The 17,753-nt window shown below is 38.4% G+C and overlaps 1 protein-coding gene across 1 annotated transcript in view; it reads right to left on the bottom strand.

The window, feature by feature from the left end:
• Positions 1-17,753, bottom strand: part of LOC139673931 (sodium channel protein type 5 subunit alpha-like) — a 209,977-nt gene that overhangs the window by 139,549 nt on the left and 52,675 nt on the right. The window contains exons 6-7 of the mRNA XM_071559873.1: positions 13,701-13,792; positions 5,560-5,790 (exon numbers count right to left, since the gene is read on the bottom strand). Of these exons, the coding sequence (XP_071415974.1) occupies positions 5,560-5,790; positions 13,701-13,792 (323 nt within the window). The remainder of the gene's footprint in view (positions 1-5,559; positions 5,791-13,700; positions 13,793-17,753) is intronic.

Genomic DNA, 17,753 nt, shown 5'->3' with positions numbered 1-17,753 from the left:
AAGCTAGAAAAATAGTAGCTGATTCCTCCCAGTAAAAGGTTAATAAAGCTTAAACATTCTTTTATTTGCTTGTTAATTTTTTAATGTCAATTGCTTGGACAGGACTATCTAAAGGAAATTACAGGATTGCTCTTCTTTACCTTAAAAGGTCTAATTTTGAAAGAAAACATATGTAGAACACTTAGAAAACAAGACTTTTTCAGAGTGCCTTAAGTAGGGTATTTAGTGTAAAGAAAAAGAAAATACTGGAGTTTGAGACTATCATTCCATAAGTGATCTTATAATTTAATTATGTTTTAATATTCTTTTCTTAAGCGTTTTTTCTTATACATTCAGATTTTCTTTTAAGTACCGCTCAACAAAAGAAGTCAGATTTCATCTTACTGACTAGTCAATAATCCATTTTCATAATGGAACACATAAATGACATTAAAGATTCTAAAATCAACAGCCACATGAATGAGCTACACTCAGTCCATTGGTATATCTCTAAGCCAGTGACACATCTGACATCACATAACTTCCAATCCATTCAAACTCACACATTCATAGAGCTTCACTTCATCAAATACATCTTTAATTTAAACGCCACAACTTAAGACAGGCTTTCATGATTGTTATTTGGAGCAGCTTTCCTGGAAATCTTTACAAGGATTGAAATTAAGCTTGCTGTTTTTCAGTCAGCTGGTATTTCTAAACTATTAGCTCTCCTAAAGATACCCAACAGCTCAATAGCTTTGATATTGATATATTGATCACATAATAGTACCATGGATATAAACTATAATTATTTTCAACCTTTTCTGTTATTTCATTTCTATATAATCACTGCTGCATCTCAAATTTTAGATTCCCAGGTTTGTTATTATTAATGTCTAAAAATAATCCTCCTTGAGCTTATTGATTGCAATCTCTTACCAAATCTAGAATTTCAGGTAGAAAAATAATTACTTGCCATTTGTGATTGTTTTCCCAGATGAACAAGCTGTGCCTCCATTCTAACTTTGTCATTGGCACCCAACATGAAGAATTTTTTAGCCTGATTCTATCTGATGCTCAGCTGTCCCCCACCCCACAATCCATTCAACAGACAAAGAATAGTCCTGTGGAGGAGGCTGTGAGACCTGATGAGCTACTTCTGTCTTAATCTTCCTTTTCCCCCCTCTATAGGTTTGCAGTGGTAAGCATTACTCATTGGAGTGAAAGCAAGAATGGAATAACTTTTCTCATATGCCTTCTTAAAGGTTGTGTAAATTTTGAAGACGTAGAGGCATTTAAATCGGTGCAAAAATTCTGTTCATCATGAGAGGCAGATTTTAGATCTGCACCTCCATTGTGAGTTGAGGAAAGACTAAAATGGTGTCTCATCTTACCGTGACTGCTGTGCCTGGTAATTAAGCTGAGAAACCAGAGGCCTCTGCAGTAACTTGATTGAAGTTTCTTTCACAGAATTAAGATTTTTAAGACAATGCCAAGAAACTTTCCTTCTTGACAGTCTGATCAGGAATATTTGCTGTCGCTTTTGTATTTTAGGACTTAGTGATTAGTGAAGCTAAACAGAAAAGATCTCTCAGTGTGAATTTGCCTGCTGAATCCCCACACTTAAAGATTCTGTCCCTTGCTTCCCAAGTTATCTGGCATTTCCTCCAGCTGCAGAAGGCATTGAAATGATGGCAAGAACAAGCAAAGTGTTGGGTGGACAGGTAGGAATTCCCTGTGGGATTTAGTGTATGATTATCTCATGACAGGTGCACAAAAGGAGAAGAGAACCCAAGAATTCTCAAAACCACTAGCAGTCTTGTGATGCAGGATTGACCAGATTTAGGAATAGAAGATTTTTCTTCTGCCACTGCAATTCCTGCACCACCACTCCCAGTGATGGTGATGGAGGCAGGAATAGGGGTAGCAGAGGAGCTGGGCACCACCTGCACCATCAACCAGGATGGTTGTGTAGCCATGGTGGTAGAGCAGGAAAGTACCTGTGGCTCTTAAATGTGTAGCTAAGGGAAGGAATTCCTGAAACCTGGAGGCATGGAGGTTATTTCCTCAAGGATCAGCCAAAAATCAAGAGTTACCTCACAATTGCGGTTAAGCTACTGATGATGCAAACAAAGTTTATAGGCTGGGTTTTTTTCCCCCACCCATAAAACCAAAGCAAGAGGATCAAGAAGACAGATGAGAAAAAATTTGCTGACTGAGGGCTGAAAGCAGCTAAGGAAAGTGTACAACATTTTGTCCCGATACCAAGTCAATTTTGAATAAAAAAGCAGATCTGAAGCTATGCCATGCCTTCCACATGCCCATGGCACAGTTATCTCAACTAAAAAGGGTTTTGAAAGACTCACAGCTGAGTTCTTATCTTTCCTTGCACCCCATGACTAAGTGTACCAGTTATTTCCTCTGCAGCACCAAGCAATTCTTCACTGCATTACCCTTTAAAGAGGTTTCAATTCTTTTTGGATTTTCATTCATGCATAAAAATTTTCAAAGGCACAGGAGGAGGCTGATGCAACTTCAGAGGCTCCTTGTTGTCCTTTAAAACATTAAGTCTATCTCAAATAATCCAAAACAAATTTTTGCTCTCCAAGAAGAGCAGAACTGGCATATCAGCCAATTTTAATTCTCCATTTTGGTGTCCTGATCAACAGAATTAACAATTTCTCCAAATTTACTTTTCAGTGTTCTTTATTAATTTATTTCTTTATATCCCTCTTTTTTAAAAGGTATTATTATGAATCTCTGACAGTACTTCAGGTTACTGTTTTTGGTTGGGGCTTTTTTGTTGTTGTTGTTGTTGTTTTGTTGGGGAGTTTTTTGTGTTGTTGTTATTGTTGTTGTTTGGGGTTTTTTTTAAGATTAGTATCCTGGCTCCAAACTAAGTGACTCAGCCAGACTGGTTCTGAAATCTCCAAAGAGCTTTTGCAATTGTCTGTGCTCCTTTTGAGTGAACTCTACTATCTCAACATGTGGGCCAATTTTCTTCTCTAGTTCTTCAGAATAAACACTGACACTATGCTGTTTCTTAATATATTCCTCTTTTTATCTAATTTGGTCTGCCTACACTTTAATCTAACTGTATGTATTGCTTAATTCCCTGCAGTACTTGAAATTCGGACTGTTATTTAATTGTGGTCAGTACTGGTCTTTTAAACAGTCACTTCATTTCACCATAATACTCATGCAAAATGAAATACAAAGCACTATCCCATCTAGTCACAAAATGAGCCAGTCCTTCCATTTCTGAATTGCTTTAGTGCAATAGTCAACATTAAATGAAAATCCTACTTAACATTGTTCTCCCTAGCCTAATAGCTAAGCCCCCTTCTTCAGCTTTTCGAGGAAGGCTTCATTATTCTTATTCAGAGATCACTACATTTTTCCTGTAAATCTACTTTTCTTCTAGGTCTTCAGTGGCCTACTGCAGTGCCTCAACACTTGAACTATTTAAATCACTTTTGTCCATACAAAGTAAGAGGTGACTGTTTGCCATAATGCACCACGTCTTTATTTTCAGATACTATGAATAAATTCATTGATATTAATATTACTTCCTAGTAATACCACATGGTCAAAATTTAATACACTTAATCCATTATATCACCAAGTTGATTATCTTTGCAATAGTTCAATCTCCTTTAGTAATAATAAGTATATTTTCATGGCCATATTAAGTGTTGTTGGATTTCCTATATGGATTTCTGGGAATGTTTGTCCTCCTCCCCATAAAAGGGCCACACAAATAAACTTGCACATAGTCTACTGGAGCAGCTGTACAATTCCTCCAATTTAAAGCAATGCTGCAGCTGGTCCTGACATTAACCATATTTTAAGAGAGCCTATCCAGTGGTACATTTACCCAACTTCCATTTCCAGAGAGCCAGACCATCTTCACAGCAACATTTCATTCTTTCACCTTTATTGCAGCGCTTTATGCTTCCAGCCATCACTGTTTTATCTCTCAATGTCTCTGTGAGAGAGGGAGAGCAGCACCTCACACAACTCTCAGTTATCTGTGGGCGGAGGAGCCTTGAAGTGCCTTAATCCACCACAGGTGCATAAATATCTTTACTAGTTCCTCACTCATCTCCAAGCTGGAAGTAGAAGGAATGTGGCTAGGATAACATTCCCCTTCCAGCTGATAAGGGGCTCTGATGCAGAGACATTGAGTGGACACAAAAACTGATGGTCAGGGTCAGTTTCAAAGACAACCCTCCTTCAGCCAGAGCTTTGTGACCTGCCCTTCCTTAATGCAGCATCAATCACATCATGCCTTAAATACACCCATGCTGAGCTTCCTATTCCTTGAGCAAAATCTTCCTAACATAAGTATTTCCAGGGTTGCTCAGGCTGTAGGGAGAGGAATCCAGAGGAAAGGCCAGAAGTCACCAGTGGGGAACGGTGGGACTACCCTTGGTCTCATCCCTGGTTCAACAAAACCCTGGGCCAATCCAGGCAACTGTGGGGGTTTTATTGTGCAGATGGCTGAGATGTAGACTGTACAGTCCACACAGTCATAGCAGAGGTACCCCATGGCACTGTGTCACTGCCTCCCAACCAAAATTCCAGTAAATGAGTTGACCGTGTGGTTTGCTTTTCTCTTCAAAATAAATAAAACACCAAAGGCCACTAGTCCTAAATTCATCCTAATGTACATCAGTCCGTCTGCTTCCTATCCCCAAGAGCATCATTAAATTGTTTTAGATGTGATTCTATGTCCATTGCAATTGATGGAGGTCCTCCAGTGACTCAGAGGGTTTTGGAGCAGCAACAGCTGGGCTACTTGTTTACATTCTGAAGTTTACTTACATGAAATGTTTTTGGTTTTTTTAATGTTAATAAATTAGCTCAATTAACCTATTTCATTGTAATGAAAAAGTACAGCAGACTGTAAAGTATTAGAAAATTGCCTTAGACTAGAAAATAAACCTTTTGATAATAAACATCAGAGCATGAGATGCTGCAGGATAGTCCAGCCCAGATAATGAGTTAGGGCTTTAACTGCATAAGATTTCCTTAAAAACATTCTCTTGAGATTTTTCAGGCTAACAAAGACTGAATTTCTCTGCTTTACATTTTGATTTTTTAAAGACACTTAATTCAAATTCTGCAGTTTTTTCTACAAAATGCAAGAACTAGAAACTGTCTTCAAGAAAGTGTGCAAACCAGACCCACCCACCCACACACAGAGAATTGAAATGTTCATGTGATTGCTCAAATCCAGGTATTGAAGATTTAAGAAATACATCATAAGAGAGCCTGAAACTGTGAAAATCCTCAGTGATGCAACAAGGACTTCATTCTGTTTCATAGAAAAGCAACAAAAATCCTTTCAGCATGAACTGTGAAGGCACCATAGGGATCAAAAATGTTACCTAGATCTTTCAAAACTACATTGACACCATGAAGAGCCACTAGTCATACAATGCTGCATTTGCTGATTCACATACAGATCTTGTTAAATATATTTTAAAAAGCCCCAAACAAAACCAGATAAAACAACCCAACCCCTGTCCCTCCCAAACAACCAAAACCCAGATTACAGGACAAACAAGAGCTTACCTGGATCACTAAGAAATTCCTCCGAGGTGTTCCATGTCCTACCATCCAAGTACAATGAGCCATTGGTGAAGTTAAATGTGGTGTAATCCCTGACACACTTGTTTCTCAAGTTGCCCATGAAGAGCTGGAGGCCTATGAGGGCAAAGACACTCAAGCAGAAAACGGTCAGGATCATCACATCAGCAAGTTTCTTAACAGACTGGATAAGTGCCCCTACAATGGTCTTCAGCCCTAGGGAGATAAAAGCCGAGAGTTTATAGACTGAGAGACTGTAACATGTCTGTAGACAGCTGCTTTTGATGATGAAAATTTCCATGGAAAGGGAAATTGGAAGGGTTTCTACTACAGGGTATACAACTGGACGGCAGAAATGAGAGACAAGCGATCACTATGCATGTTTAGTTTGCCCTGCTTTTGTCTGGACAGAAGTACTGGTGTTACACAAACACTGATTTAAAAATGGAGGGAAAGAACTGGATAGAGGGACAGTGAGATGCAAAAATATTCATGGATAAAGAAAATATGGAATGTGTTTCATATTTTTGTGGATCTACAGTAAAGGCTGTAAAGCATAAATCCCACTGGATTTTGAGAACGTGAATTATTTTGAAATCACTCAGGTGATTCTGATAACTTTTTCCCTCACATAAACAGATGAAGAGGTATGGAAATGCTGTTTATTGCCTGATTATTTTACATATTTTAATGCCAAATCCAACATGCAGTCCTCATTTGAATAATTCCCCTGCCTTCAATTCATTTGCTTAAGACAACAAGAATTTGGGATTAGAAAAAAGCCAAATAATATGGGCAATCAAATAAACACAGTGGAAATTATTTGAGCAAAACTACCTTGGGCTTCAACAATACCTGGGCAAAAGTTAATCGTTTTATAATATGCTGTCAAAGTAGATAAATCATCTTATTATGTAACACCAAAGGCTTGGGTCACACAAATTAGCTTCTCCTGTATTATTTCATCCTGTAACACTAGCTTCAGTTTATCATTCTATAAATATTCAGATATAAATACGTATACTGTTTTCTCAAATGATATTGCTTGCTTTTGAATTGCTCCTAAAGATCAGCACTATTTGAGCTGATTGAATATTACATGATTATGACCAAAAAATATTCCTAAAAAAAGAGACCCTTCTATACTGGTGTGCTATAGCTGGACATTATTATTAGCTGTACAATGGTAGCAATTCTGTTGTTTCTTTTCCATTTATATTTAATTAATACTGGTAAGCAATAATAAGTGCTTCTGATAATCAGTGTCACCAGTACAGGAGCAGTAAGAGAAATTGAGTTAAATGGAAAAAAAAACGCGAAGAGGGAATAGGAGGAATTCTCCTGGGCAATATTCAGAAGCACATTGATTTGCTCACTGAATATGATCATACACATTAAATCTCAGTTCCTTGGAATTCCACCCTGAGAGTTTGGCAACCTCAAAGGCTGAGCTAGTGCTGTATAATTGGAAATAATACGAAAATGTACTTCAGGATTCATAGGAAGACAAAATGGGGGTTTGGCCTTGCTTAAAATTCTGTGGTTAAAGAAAGGGGAACTCATAGTTTCTCAAACAAAGATGAGCTACTAGAGTGGTCAACAGGTCCAGCAGTCCTAAAATAACCCAACTCCTGCATAGGATATTGCCATTAGTTTAAACTGGGAGTGATATTAACATGTATAAAATGTCAATTTAACCAAAAAAGGACTGACCCATCAGGTGTGGGTAGCTTTCTACACAGAATTCTTTGTTTGCTCCTTAAAGCTACTTTGTGGCATGATAGAGGGCAAGGTTAGACAGCTCCCTGCTCTGTTCAAAAATAGAGCATAAATTATTGCAGGACAAACATTAGGCAAAAGCTTGGATTTTCCTGTTACCTGTTCTCCTCAACAGAAGGAGATTTTACAAATGAGATCAGCTCTATTCAGGTACCTATAAAAAGGCTGACTCTGAACTTTCGAGTCCTTCTATAGATGTGACTACCTGTTTTGATGCCTAACTCTTCTGATAATCTCATCTTGAGTAAACTTTATACCTTAAGGGAAGTAGCTTGCCCAGTGTTATATGACCTTTAAGACAGACAGGTCTTAAACAAGTAGAGAAGTGAGGAAAAAGAAACAAGATTTGTAAATCCACTAGAATTGTTTTTTAATCTAATACTCTGAAATGTTTCCAATGATTCTCATCATTGGTTGTCCTTTGAATGCACAGATGTTTCTTCACTGAAGCTGGTGAAACTTGGGAAATCCAAATGCAAACTGAGTCTTGAGAAAGGGAAATAATACCAAACTGCAGTACCCTCTATGAAATCCCTCCAGCAAATTTGTTAATCTTGGAGTTTGTATCAGCTAAGTACTCTAATTAATCTTACTCACATAGGCAAGGACAATGGGAGTCCTAATGTGAATAGGGATAATATTAGGAAATAAAACCTGCAGAATTCTGACTACCAATAACGACCATCTTTTTTTTTCAAAATCAGGCCTCAGTATTGGTAATTTCAAGGTCATTTCATGAAACATGTTTACTCAGTTTAATTACTGGGATTTTAAATAGAATAGTAATCCTACAGTATTAGTTTTATGAGTTCATTCCTTGCAGATATAAAATAATTTCTTTATGAGAGGGTTTTCTGCTTTACTTCCTTTTTATTTGTTTTTGTTTGTTTTCATAGCTTACAGGCTTCTGAACAGTTTAAGAAGATGATGCTTCTGTAATACAATTTCTGTAATTAAAGACTATTTAAAAATAACTTGTACTCTTCCTCCCGGACTTTTGTTAAAACTTTCCAGCAAACCCATTTGGAGAGTGTTATACTTACAGTTTAACTGTTTCTCCTCCCCTTTTGAACACAAAATTTGCCCAGAAAATTAAGTAGCCTCCATCAAGGTGGTTGACACAACTAAGTGCCTAAGTAAAATATTTAAATCACTGTGCATTTAAACTCCAAAATGGAAGAACTGAGGGTAAATAAGGACACCCAGAACCTCTTGCAGGTGCTCTGCATCTCTCTGAATCAATCCCATGTTTTGTAAAAGCAATGCTAGATGTATTCAAATTTAGAGCACAGTTAAATCTTCTGGATAAATAATCCTTCTTTGAAATAGTGCCAATGAGAGCACTGCAATATAGCTTAATAGAAGATACTATTTATGGGGCATCAGAGGCATTTACTTAATTCTTGCAAGTCAAACATCAAACCAGGCAGCATGCAGGAAAAAAACCTGAGGATCTGATCCAAAGCTGAATAACATCTACACCCGTTAATGACAATGGGCCTATAGATTACTCCCTGTGGAGTAAATCAATAACAGGCTTTTTCTGAATCACTGACTTCTTTCCACACCTCTGGGCCAAATCCTGCTTGCATGACATGAAAAACACCATGAGACTCAAAATCAGTGGAATGAGGGCTGTATAGGCAGCCTGACACCTGCACAAAGCAAGAAGAATTTGGCCCAAACATTCCTGTTAAGGCAGGTAGAAATTAACACATTCAGAGGTTAATCAAATAATCGGTTTTCAAATGCAAATCAGAAACCATAGAAAATGCAAGCAACACCAAACAATGAGAAATGGCAAGATCCCCAAACACCATCCATTCCCTACAAGATGTGAGAAGTATTAGCATAATTCAGTATGACATCCATACCAGATGTTGGCAATCACCTACAGAACATCAGACACTTTCAAGAACAGTCTGGAAACAAGCGGAGAGAAAAATCAAAAAACAAAAGAAGGAGAAGGAATTGCAGCATGATTGTCCTCACCTATCCCACTCCTTCCCCTGAGGATACTCATGTGTCTTGTGAATGTCTGCATGAGTCATGTGCTTGTAGGGAGAGAAGAGCTCACACTTGATGAGCATATTTTGTAATTAGACACTGAGACATGGGGCACCACAGACTTTAATAGTATGTTGGCAAACTTGAATAGTTGTCAGCATTCCTGTAGACTGTTTTTGCATGGAAACGTGACTGACAGGCCAGTTTCCAGGGAAAACACAAATATGTCATATATTTCTCACTTCTGGGATAGTTACTTCTTGAGTTAAGTGATTTACCCACTGAAAGGATGACATTTATCTCTCTACAGCAGAACTTCAGTGAGATCGAAGCAGTGAAGGAGGGTCAATCTCCTCCACACAGTCTTAATTCTTGTTCTCCGAGCCCTGTTCTGGCTATCATTAAAGTACTGGATAACATTCACAGTGCTATTTATAGCCTTCAGTCTCACACTAACTTAAATGGGAGCTGGATCAGGCCCCAAAGTGCCTTGGCCCAATTTTCTGTGAGGTCACCTTTCACCGGTATTGTCATTTTATGTGAGATGTCTGTGATGTACACGCCTGTTCCAGAAAGAGCAGTGGAGCTTCTCTGGATACAGGCAGTTTACAAAATCCTGGTGATGTTGATGATGATGGTGATGGCCTGTATTTTTTGGTCTTTTGATGGAGAGGCATAGAAGGGTGAACCTCAGGGTTTATATTATCTCAGCTAGTAGTTATCAAAAACACTGGTGATTCCCATGAAGTTAAATATGATTCAAGACCCTCTGTTGTCATGGGAAGAGCTCCTATTGAGCACACTGGGACTGAGATATGCTGGTAATGGGATGGTAATGGGAGATAAATGAGTGAATTCAGTGGGTTGTTCTGCTGCTGACCATGGTTCCTATCTAGATTGAAAAACAAATGAATCCAGTTGCCATGGCAATGTGCGAGACGCCAATTAATAAATAAAATCACTGAGTTAAAGGGTTTACGCTCCCATAGAGAAAATGTTATGTATTTCTAAGCATCTAAACCTGCACAAAGCTTGTTTTTCTCTTGATACCATGGGCAAGTGGAAAACAGGAATAAATGGTTGTGTTTAGTGCAGAAAAAGGAAAATCAAGGGGTTCCAGGAAGGTCTTTGGGCTCATTAAGAGCTGCCACAGAAGGTAAGACACTGACCTGACATCTTACACAGCTCCAGGGTAAAAAGAGAGAGCTGACAATGCACCAAGAGAGAGGAATCCTGGAAGGGGGTCTGGATTCAGAGACACGCCCTGCAGATCCATGGCTATGGGAAACAGGAGATTCTGCCATTATGGCAATCAAATTGCTCTCCAGCGAGAGGGGAGCACACAACTTGATGGAAGATGTAAACAGCTGTGTTGATGGATCTGGATCTGAGTCACTCTCCTGGGACAAATCTTCTAATGTCAAAAGCAATGAGTTTCTGAAACAGACTTCTCAGGAAGATCCTGAGACCTCCACCTTTGAAGGATTGTTAGAAGTCAGGCAATGAATATCACGCTGTGTTTGAGCAATCCTAAATGCAGTCTTAGGCCAAGGGAATGGACTCGGAGTTTAGGAGATATTTTTGAGTCCTGTGAGCCTGTGTCCCTTAAACATCCCTGTTTCTGCTCAAGCACTTAGAGACAGGCATTAAAGGTAGGTGAGATTTTTAAAAGCACTAATTGTTAGCTTTACTGACTCCCTCCGGAGTCAATAGAGAAACTCATTGATTCCAAGTGAAGCAGAATGCCTTTGAAAACCAGCCTCTAAGTGCTTTGCTGGACAGAAGCCTTACACCACCGAGGACTTGGCCCGTTACTTTCGGTAAGCAATTTCACTCAGCATGTTGAGTCCAACTATGTTTGTGCAAATATAAGTACCTGATGGAAAAGCCTGATCAATTTTATTGAGGAAAAGCTTAGATATTTGCAAAGCAGAACACAACTCAGTGTTTTTCACCTGAAATGTAGCAAAAATAACCACTTTCTCCTCTCTATTGTAGTTAACCCCAAAAATCTCATGAAATATATTAATGTTTATCATCTTCTCATTTTTAAGCCTACTGTGGAAAAATATTTCACTTCACAATAAGCCCATGTTATCATTAAAAACTCAGACTGATTTCCAAATAAACCACAGCATCATGTCCAATATTTCTTTTAAAATATGTCTAAATGAAAAATGAACTGACTCCTCTGAAATTATCTGCTAACATTAAAGAAAACAAACACCTTAGCTGTGTTTCACAGGCAGCTCAGCATTCCATGGCAATTTGTAGCTCTCTACATTTGTAATTTAAACATCCTCAGTGCACAGGTAATCTTGATGATAAAATCAAAGGCCAGGTATTCTATTAGCATATCTTCATGTAGTTATGTCACCAAATAATTTAGTGACTTGTACATAAAAATTCAGTTATCAAAAAACTAATCAAATATGCCAGTCAGAATGAAAAAAGAGAATGTGAGTTATTACATATTACTTTAATAAATATAATTTTTTTTATTTTTTCATCTATTAACCAACAAATGGAACAACTCAGTGTTTAATATCAGCAAAGGGGGTTGTTGTATTTTCAAATAATGGTTTTCTGAATCTGAAATCTCAGGATTTTTTCCCCACTAAGTAAAATGATGTAAGCCAAGCTTCAGCTCCACCCACCCCCACCCCCACCCCCCCGATATGGGACAGCAGAAAATTGCTATATATATATAACTCAGAAAAACTGACAGGCTCTGCACTGAAGAGGCTCAAGCTTGAAACAAGATGTAAGGTGAAAGGTGTCCCCTGGAGATGGCTGTCCCTCCAAGTTAGTCTTCAAATTGCTAGCAAAGGACACTAGGAAACAAACTCTGCCTTTCTCTCTGATTAGTGACTACTGTCCCACATGATCTGTAAAATTGTGCTCAGCTTTGTTTACCAATGAATACAAAATTATTTCTCAGTGGAAATTCAATTAGAGAAAAATTTTTAAAAAACCCTTTTTCCTAGTAGGTTATTCTTTAAAACTTAAAGACAAAAATTGAGACAGGTACTGATTTCAAGGTCCTAAAGAATGATCATCTTGGAGCATCATCTTTAAAACTTATATTTTGACACAAACTTTCAGTGAAAGTTATCTTGTTCTTCCAGTAATTTCCCTGACTTTCTTTACTTTGGTGTTGGAATGAGGGAGCAAACTCAAGATCCATACATATTTTTCCTTTACACCACCATTCCTCAATTCCATTTCTAGCTTATACTCCATATGAGTGCTGATGATCAGTTTTAATATATGTCCATATAAGTTTACACCAAATAATTTCTTTAGATTTATCTCACAGTGTGAATGTGCGTAATAGAGTGAGTGGAAAAGCCTTTCTGACTTTAAGGAGCTGTGTGTGAGAATCTGAGCAGTTCTCTTGATGTTTTGAATATTTTTTTTCATGTAATTGCCAACATCTGTTCAGGATTATCACTGAGAGATTCTACCATGCATGGTTTTTGCTATCTTCTCTACCTTGTCATGCAGGTTGGAGATGTTAAACACTGAGGCTGAATGAGACCTGTCCATAGATAATGCTTGGCAAGAAAGTATTGTCGTATGGTTAGTCCTCAGTGGACTCATCTCTGCATAAATTACTTAATAATAGATACTATTAATTTTTAAAAAAATAGTAACAGATTAAATAAGGAGCTTCTTTTCTACCAAATGTGTAGTAAAACACGGTTTTGGGGGGGGGGTTTTTGGAGGGGGGAAGAGGGGAGAAATCATAATCTTGGAAATGTAAGAAAATATGCGTCAATGAAATGCTGAACATAACAAAATAGATAGTGAAATATTCCCTAATCTCAAGGACCAAAATTTCAACAGTGTTTCTATCACATGTAAATGGATAAACACCATGACAAATTAGGCTATCTGTGTCTGCAGTCTTGAAACCTCAGCTCACAGCACAGATTTATATTCCCTTATTGATGTGCTCTTAAACATGAATATGCATTTTGAGGTCATCAACTTTCCATTTTTAAAAATCAATATCTGAAGTCTTCACAAGAGTTTCACTGCCATTTTCATATGGTTCACAAATGGGTACTTTATGTATGTGATTCACGAGCCAGTTCTTCCAGCAGCACTCCTCATAGTGAGGTTTGTAATTTTGGAGGCACTCTCATTCCTTCTGCCCACAAAAACCACATTGGAAAAACATATTAAAAAATGTATTCTATTGACAGGTCACATTCCCTACATTCCTCCATTTCCTGATCAGTGTCTATGGTTAAGTCGTTTGTAATTACAGTGTTTACTACTGGAAATGGCATGTAGGCTTTAACTGCAGCCCGAGTGTTTAACCTGATTTTCACCTGAAATGACTGAGATTGTTTTCAGCGCCCGCAGTACTCTGAACGTTCGTAAGGCTGAGACATTGCCCAGGTCCACAAATTCAGTTATGTATCTGTAACAAGGGAAAGTCACACACAGACAATGACAAAACACCAGCCAAAAAACAACAATCAAAGGGACAAAGAGAGACAGAGAAAGAATCACTTGTAGCTGAGAGCCAAAACGTAAGGATCAGGGCTTCTTACCTGGGATTACTGAAATAGTTTTTAAAGCTCTCAATACCCTGAAAGTCCGAAGAGGTGAAACACTGCCTACATTCACAAATTCTCCTACATACCTGTAGAATTAAGTCACAGTTATTTGGAATTATACTATTGAGTATGAAACTTGTCTGCACGAAGAAAGCATTCATACACAGGGAGCGAACACAGCCAAATGAGAGATGCATCCAGTTTCAGGCTGTTCTTTGATGCCATTTGTCCCAGGTTTTCATTAATACACATTATTTCAAATGCTACTTGAACTATTAAACTTATCTAAAAGGCATCAAATCTTTAAAATACTGAGTGAACTTTGTTATTGTGCTGTTCAGCAATAAATACTTTAAAGATTTTACCATCATGTAGTTTAACAAAAAAAATTCTTTACATTACAGGAAATATTAAGAGTTATTTTACTGCTCTTACAAAAAATAAAAGCTTCAAATACCCAAGTAATTTTCACATAATAGCTTCTGAAAACTACATATAGGACAACATCAGAAAATATCAGTGCAAATGCTTCTACTGGGTTATTTATTTTAAGATGTTGTGTTCTGTGGTAAAGCAGATGTTGGTTTCAAGAGATGCTTAAAATTGTATTTTGTTTGTACATCAAATTCACATCCTTTGGCTGCAAGAAGATGGAGTTTAAAAGAATACAACTGCCATCTAACTAAAACCATTTTATTATTAAAATACCAATCCCAGTTCTTCCCTGCTGTGCCTGTTTTTGTCATCACGGAGATCATGCCATATCTGAGCTAAGTGCTCCCAGGAGGGTCAGCCATGGCATGAGTTCTGTTTTATCAGTGTTGTACATAAAAATGGTAAAAAATATTTCCTCCAAGTCAATATACAGTAAAAAGCATAGTCACCATTGTACCTTCTGAACAAAAGACCTCTTGGGCCCCTGAATTTCACTATTAAAATTCTATTAAATTTCATTCTAGTATCCTACTTCTCTAAGGCATTTGGTTTTGCATGTTAAGAGAAAACCTCACCTGGTTATTTTACAAAACCTGCTTAAGTGGGCTTTGTTCAAAGGCCCCTGGGGGGCACAAAGCAACCTCTCCATATCTGCTAATCCAGATTATAGCCTGGAAGAGCAATATTGCTTTTCTTCATAATCTTACAGGGGAGTCTGGGCAGAGATTTATGTGTTTCCTCCCCAGCTTTGCCCTGTGTTTCTCTCTCAAACTCTTCTGCAGTATGAAAGTTGGTGGAGAAAAATAATCTGGGGAGAAGCACCATGACAGGAACATCGTTTTGCTGACCAGAGATTTGTAAAAACTCATTATAAATATTGGAACAAATATATGAAGCAAATAATATTGCTCTTTGTTTGCAATAGTTAATTAAGATTTACTTTGGCTGTTTCTTTGATCAAATTGCAGCACACCAGTTCCTCTGTATTAGGGAGTGGGAAACAACTGGAGTTCCCATCCTGTTAGCCAGGGAATTGCTTATTGTCTTTAAGCATTTGACAGGGCACGTTCCAACCCAGAGTTGCAGCTGCCTCTCCCTCACCTGTCCTGGGAAGTACTTCCTGATCTGGGAAAGAGGAATCTAAACAGAGGGAGTTTCATAATTTTCCCTGAACCCATCTATAGCCCTAGAGAAGGTCACAAAGCATGGCTGTGTCTGCTGGCAAAGAATGGAAGAAAACCCCTGGAGACCTACAGTGTGCTATTTAAAACTACTCTCTGTGGCCCAATCTGTGCCGTTTCTGCCCAAAAGAGAAGGTAAGAAGATATTTTGCAACAATTCTAAAGCAAAGTCTTTTCACCATAACACCCATCAGTGAAATAGATTTTCTGCTGGCTCAAACCCCTGGGTTCATCTGAATCTCACAGCCCCTTATCAGGCTTCTCCATTTTGAATCCTTAAGCCTTCTGTGTTTCCAGATGCAGAAATACCTCCAGCAGCACACTAGCTACAAGCAAAGACAACACTAGAGTTACCTGTGTGATCAATCTTACTTTAAATTACTTGCAAATTGGATTTATATGCAGGCTAAATCATATCAGAATAGATTCCATTATCCAAAGCTCTGTAACTATCTGCTGCTTGCATAGTTGGGAAGGAGGTTTCATTGTACATATGAAGATCATGTTGCAGCCGCTTTTAACTCTCTCACTGCTGCCTGAAGGCTCAAGGAAGCACATTCCTACTTATTTTCTATTTCAGAATTCCAATTTTTTTTCCATTCTGAAAGTGTTAGTCTAATATGCCTTAAAGTGATAAACAGCAGGAATGGGTGCTGGTTCTGAAGAGTCCAGACAGTGATATATTTTGAGGTTAAGAAGCTTGATATTTTGCAGCTGCAGGTCCCTCTGTTTAAGGGATCTTCTAACTAAGAGATGAAATATCATTTGGAAAGTAAATTGAAATGTAGCTAAGAAAGAAATACACATTCTCAAGCCTCTCAATAGAAAAGCCTTAGGGAAGTTTTCATGAATCCTTGGGCTGGAGCACTGAGAGTTCAAAAAGAAAAAGGAGGGGTAAACCCATAATCTCTGGGCACCAAATCATGGTTCCTACCAACAGGGAGTGAATAATTCATCTGTAGGTAGCTGTCCACTTCAAGGTTTGTGCAAACCTTCATATATTTTCTGCTCTGTTAGCGCCAAACACTCAGAGATAATGTGGATAGAATTTAAGGGATATCCAGACCATGCGCTACACTGACTGTTCAGACTTGAATTCCAGTGACAGCAAATGAGATGCTCCCAGAGGAGCCAAGGGATGCCCCAACCTCTGCCTAAGTTGAGAAGATGAAGCAGGTTCATGGTCAAGGCTGCACACTGCGACTCCTCTTGGTTTTTTCTCTGCTTCTTTCTACCTTACTGTCACAAATCATCCTAGAAAATACGGAACCCATACAGAGAAATTCTCCATGTGATGAATTCTGACCCATTACAAATAAACTCTTGCCCTAACTCACAATCACAGGAATGATCATATGCTGCTTTTACCACCACCCTGATGGACAGCAGACAGAAGAGCAGGCTGGTGGCTCTGTTATGTTATGTTTTGTTTTATTTTGTTCTGCCCTGCCTCTAAATGTTGCAGGAGAATTGCACTTAGCAATGCTTGAGGAAAAGTTTAGAGGAGAAAAATACCTTATGTGTGCTGACCTCCGAAAGATTTTCCCCATCTGCACTGAATGTTTTTTTAAAAGCTTATCATAATGGCCAGATGTCAGTTCAGCCAAATCCATAGGAATGCAGCAACAGATACCAGGACCTGGCCCAGGGCTGGCTTTGCTCCAAAGCCTACTGAAATAAATGGGAATGTTCCTGAGGAAGTTCACAGAGGTTTTACACACCTTCATGCTGTTCTGCTAAATCCTGCTAAGGAGCACAGAATCATAGAATATCTCAAGTTGGAAGAGACCCATAAGGACCACTGAGTCCAATTCCCTATTCCTCTCAGAACTACCTAAAACTAAACCATATGACCAAGCAGACCAAGAATGAGTCTGGACTCGGAATATTGGTCCTGATCCCTGCACCATAACAGAGATGTGCTTTCAACTTCTGTGGCCCTCACTGATGTTTGAGCTAAGTTTGGTTGAATATTTTTTCCCAGTTTTGGCTCCATTCAAATATTGCAGTGCCAGGAGTTCAGCTCAAATGTCAGTGCTAACACATTTACATCTCACTTAGTGCTGTGAATTAGGAGCTTCAAAGGTGGCAGCAAGAACTAACCTTAACCCAGGACTGAATACAGGTATCGTTAAGCAGAAAAAATATAGGGAGACATGATGAGGCAATGGAGCTTTTCAGGCATCTCTGCTAGATTTCACCTAAA

Source organism: Pithys albifrons, chromosome 7 (assembly GCF_047495875.1).
Source record: "Pithys albifrons albifrons isolate INPA30051 chromosome 7, PitAlb_v1, whole genome shotgun sequence".
Taxonomy (NCBI): domain Eukaryota; kingdom Metazoa; phylum Chordata; class Aves; order Passeriformes; family Thamnophilidae; genus Pithys; species Pithys albifrons.
The sequence above is the reverse complement of the archived record's forward strand: the minus strand, read 5'-3'. Positions and strand labels throughout refer to the sequence as shown.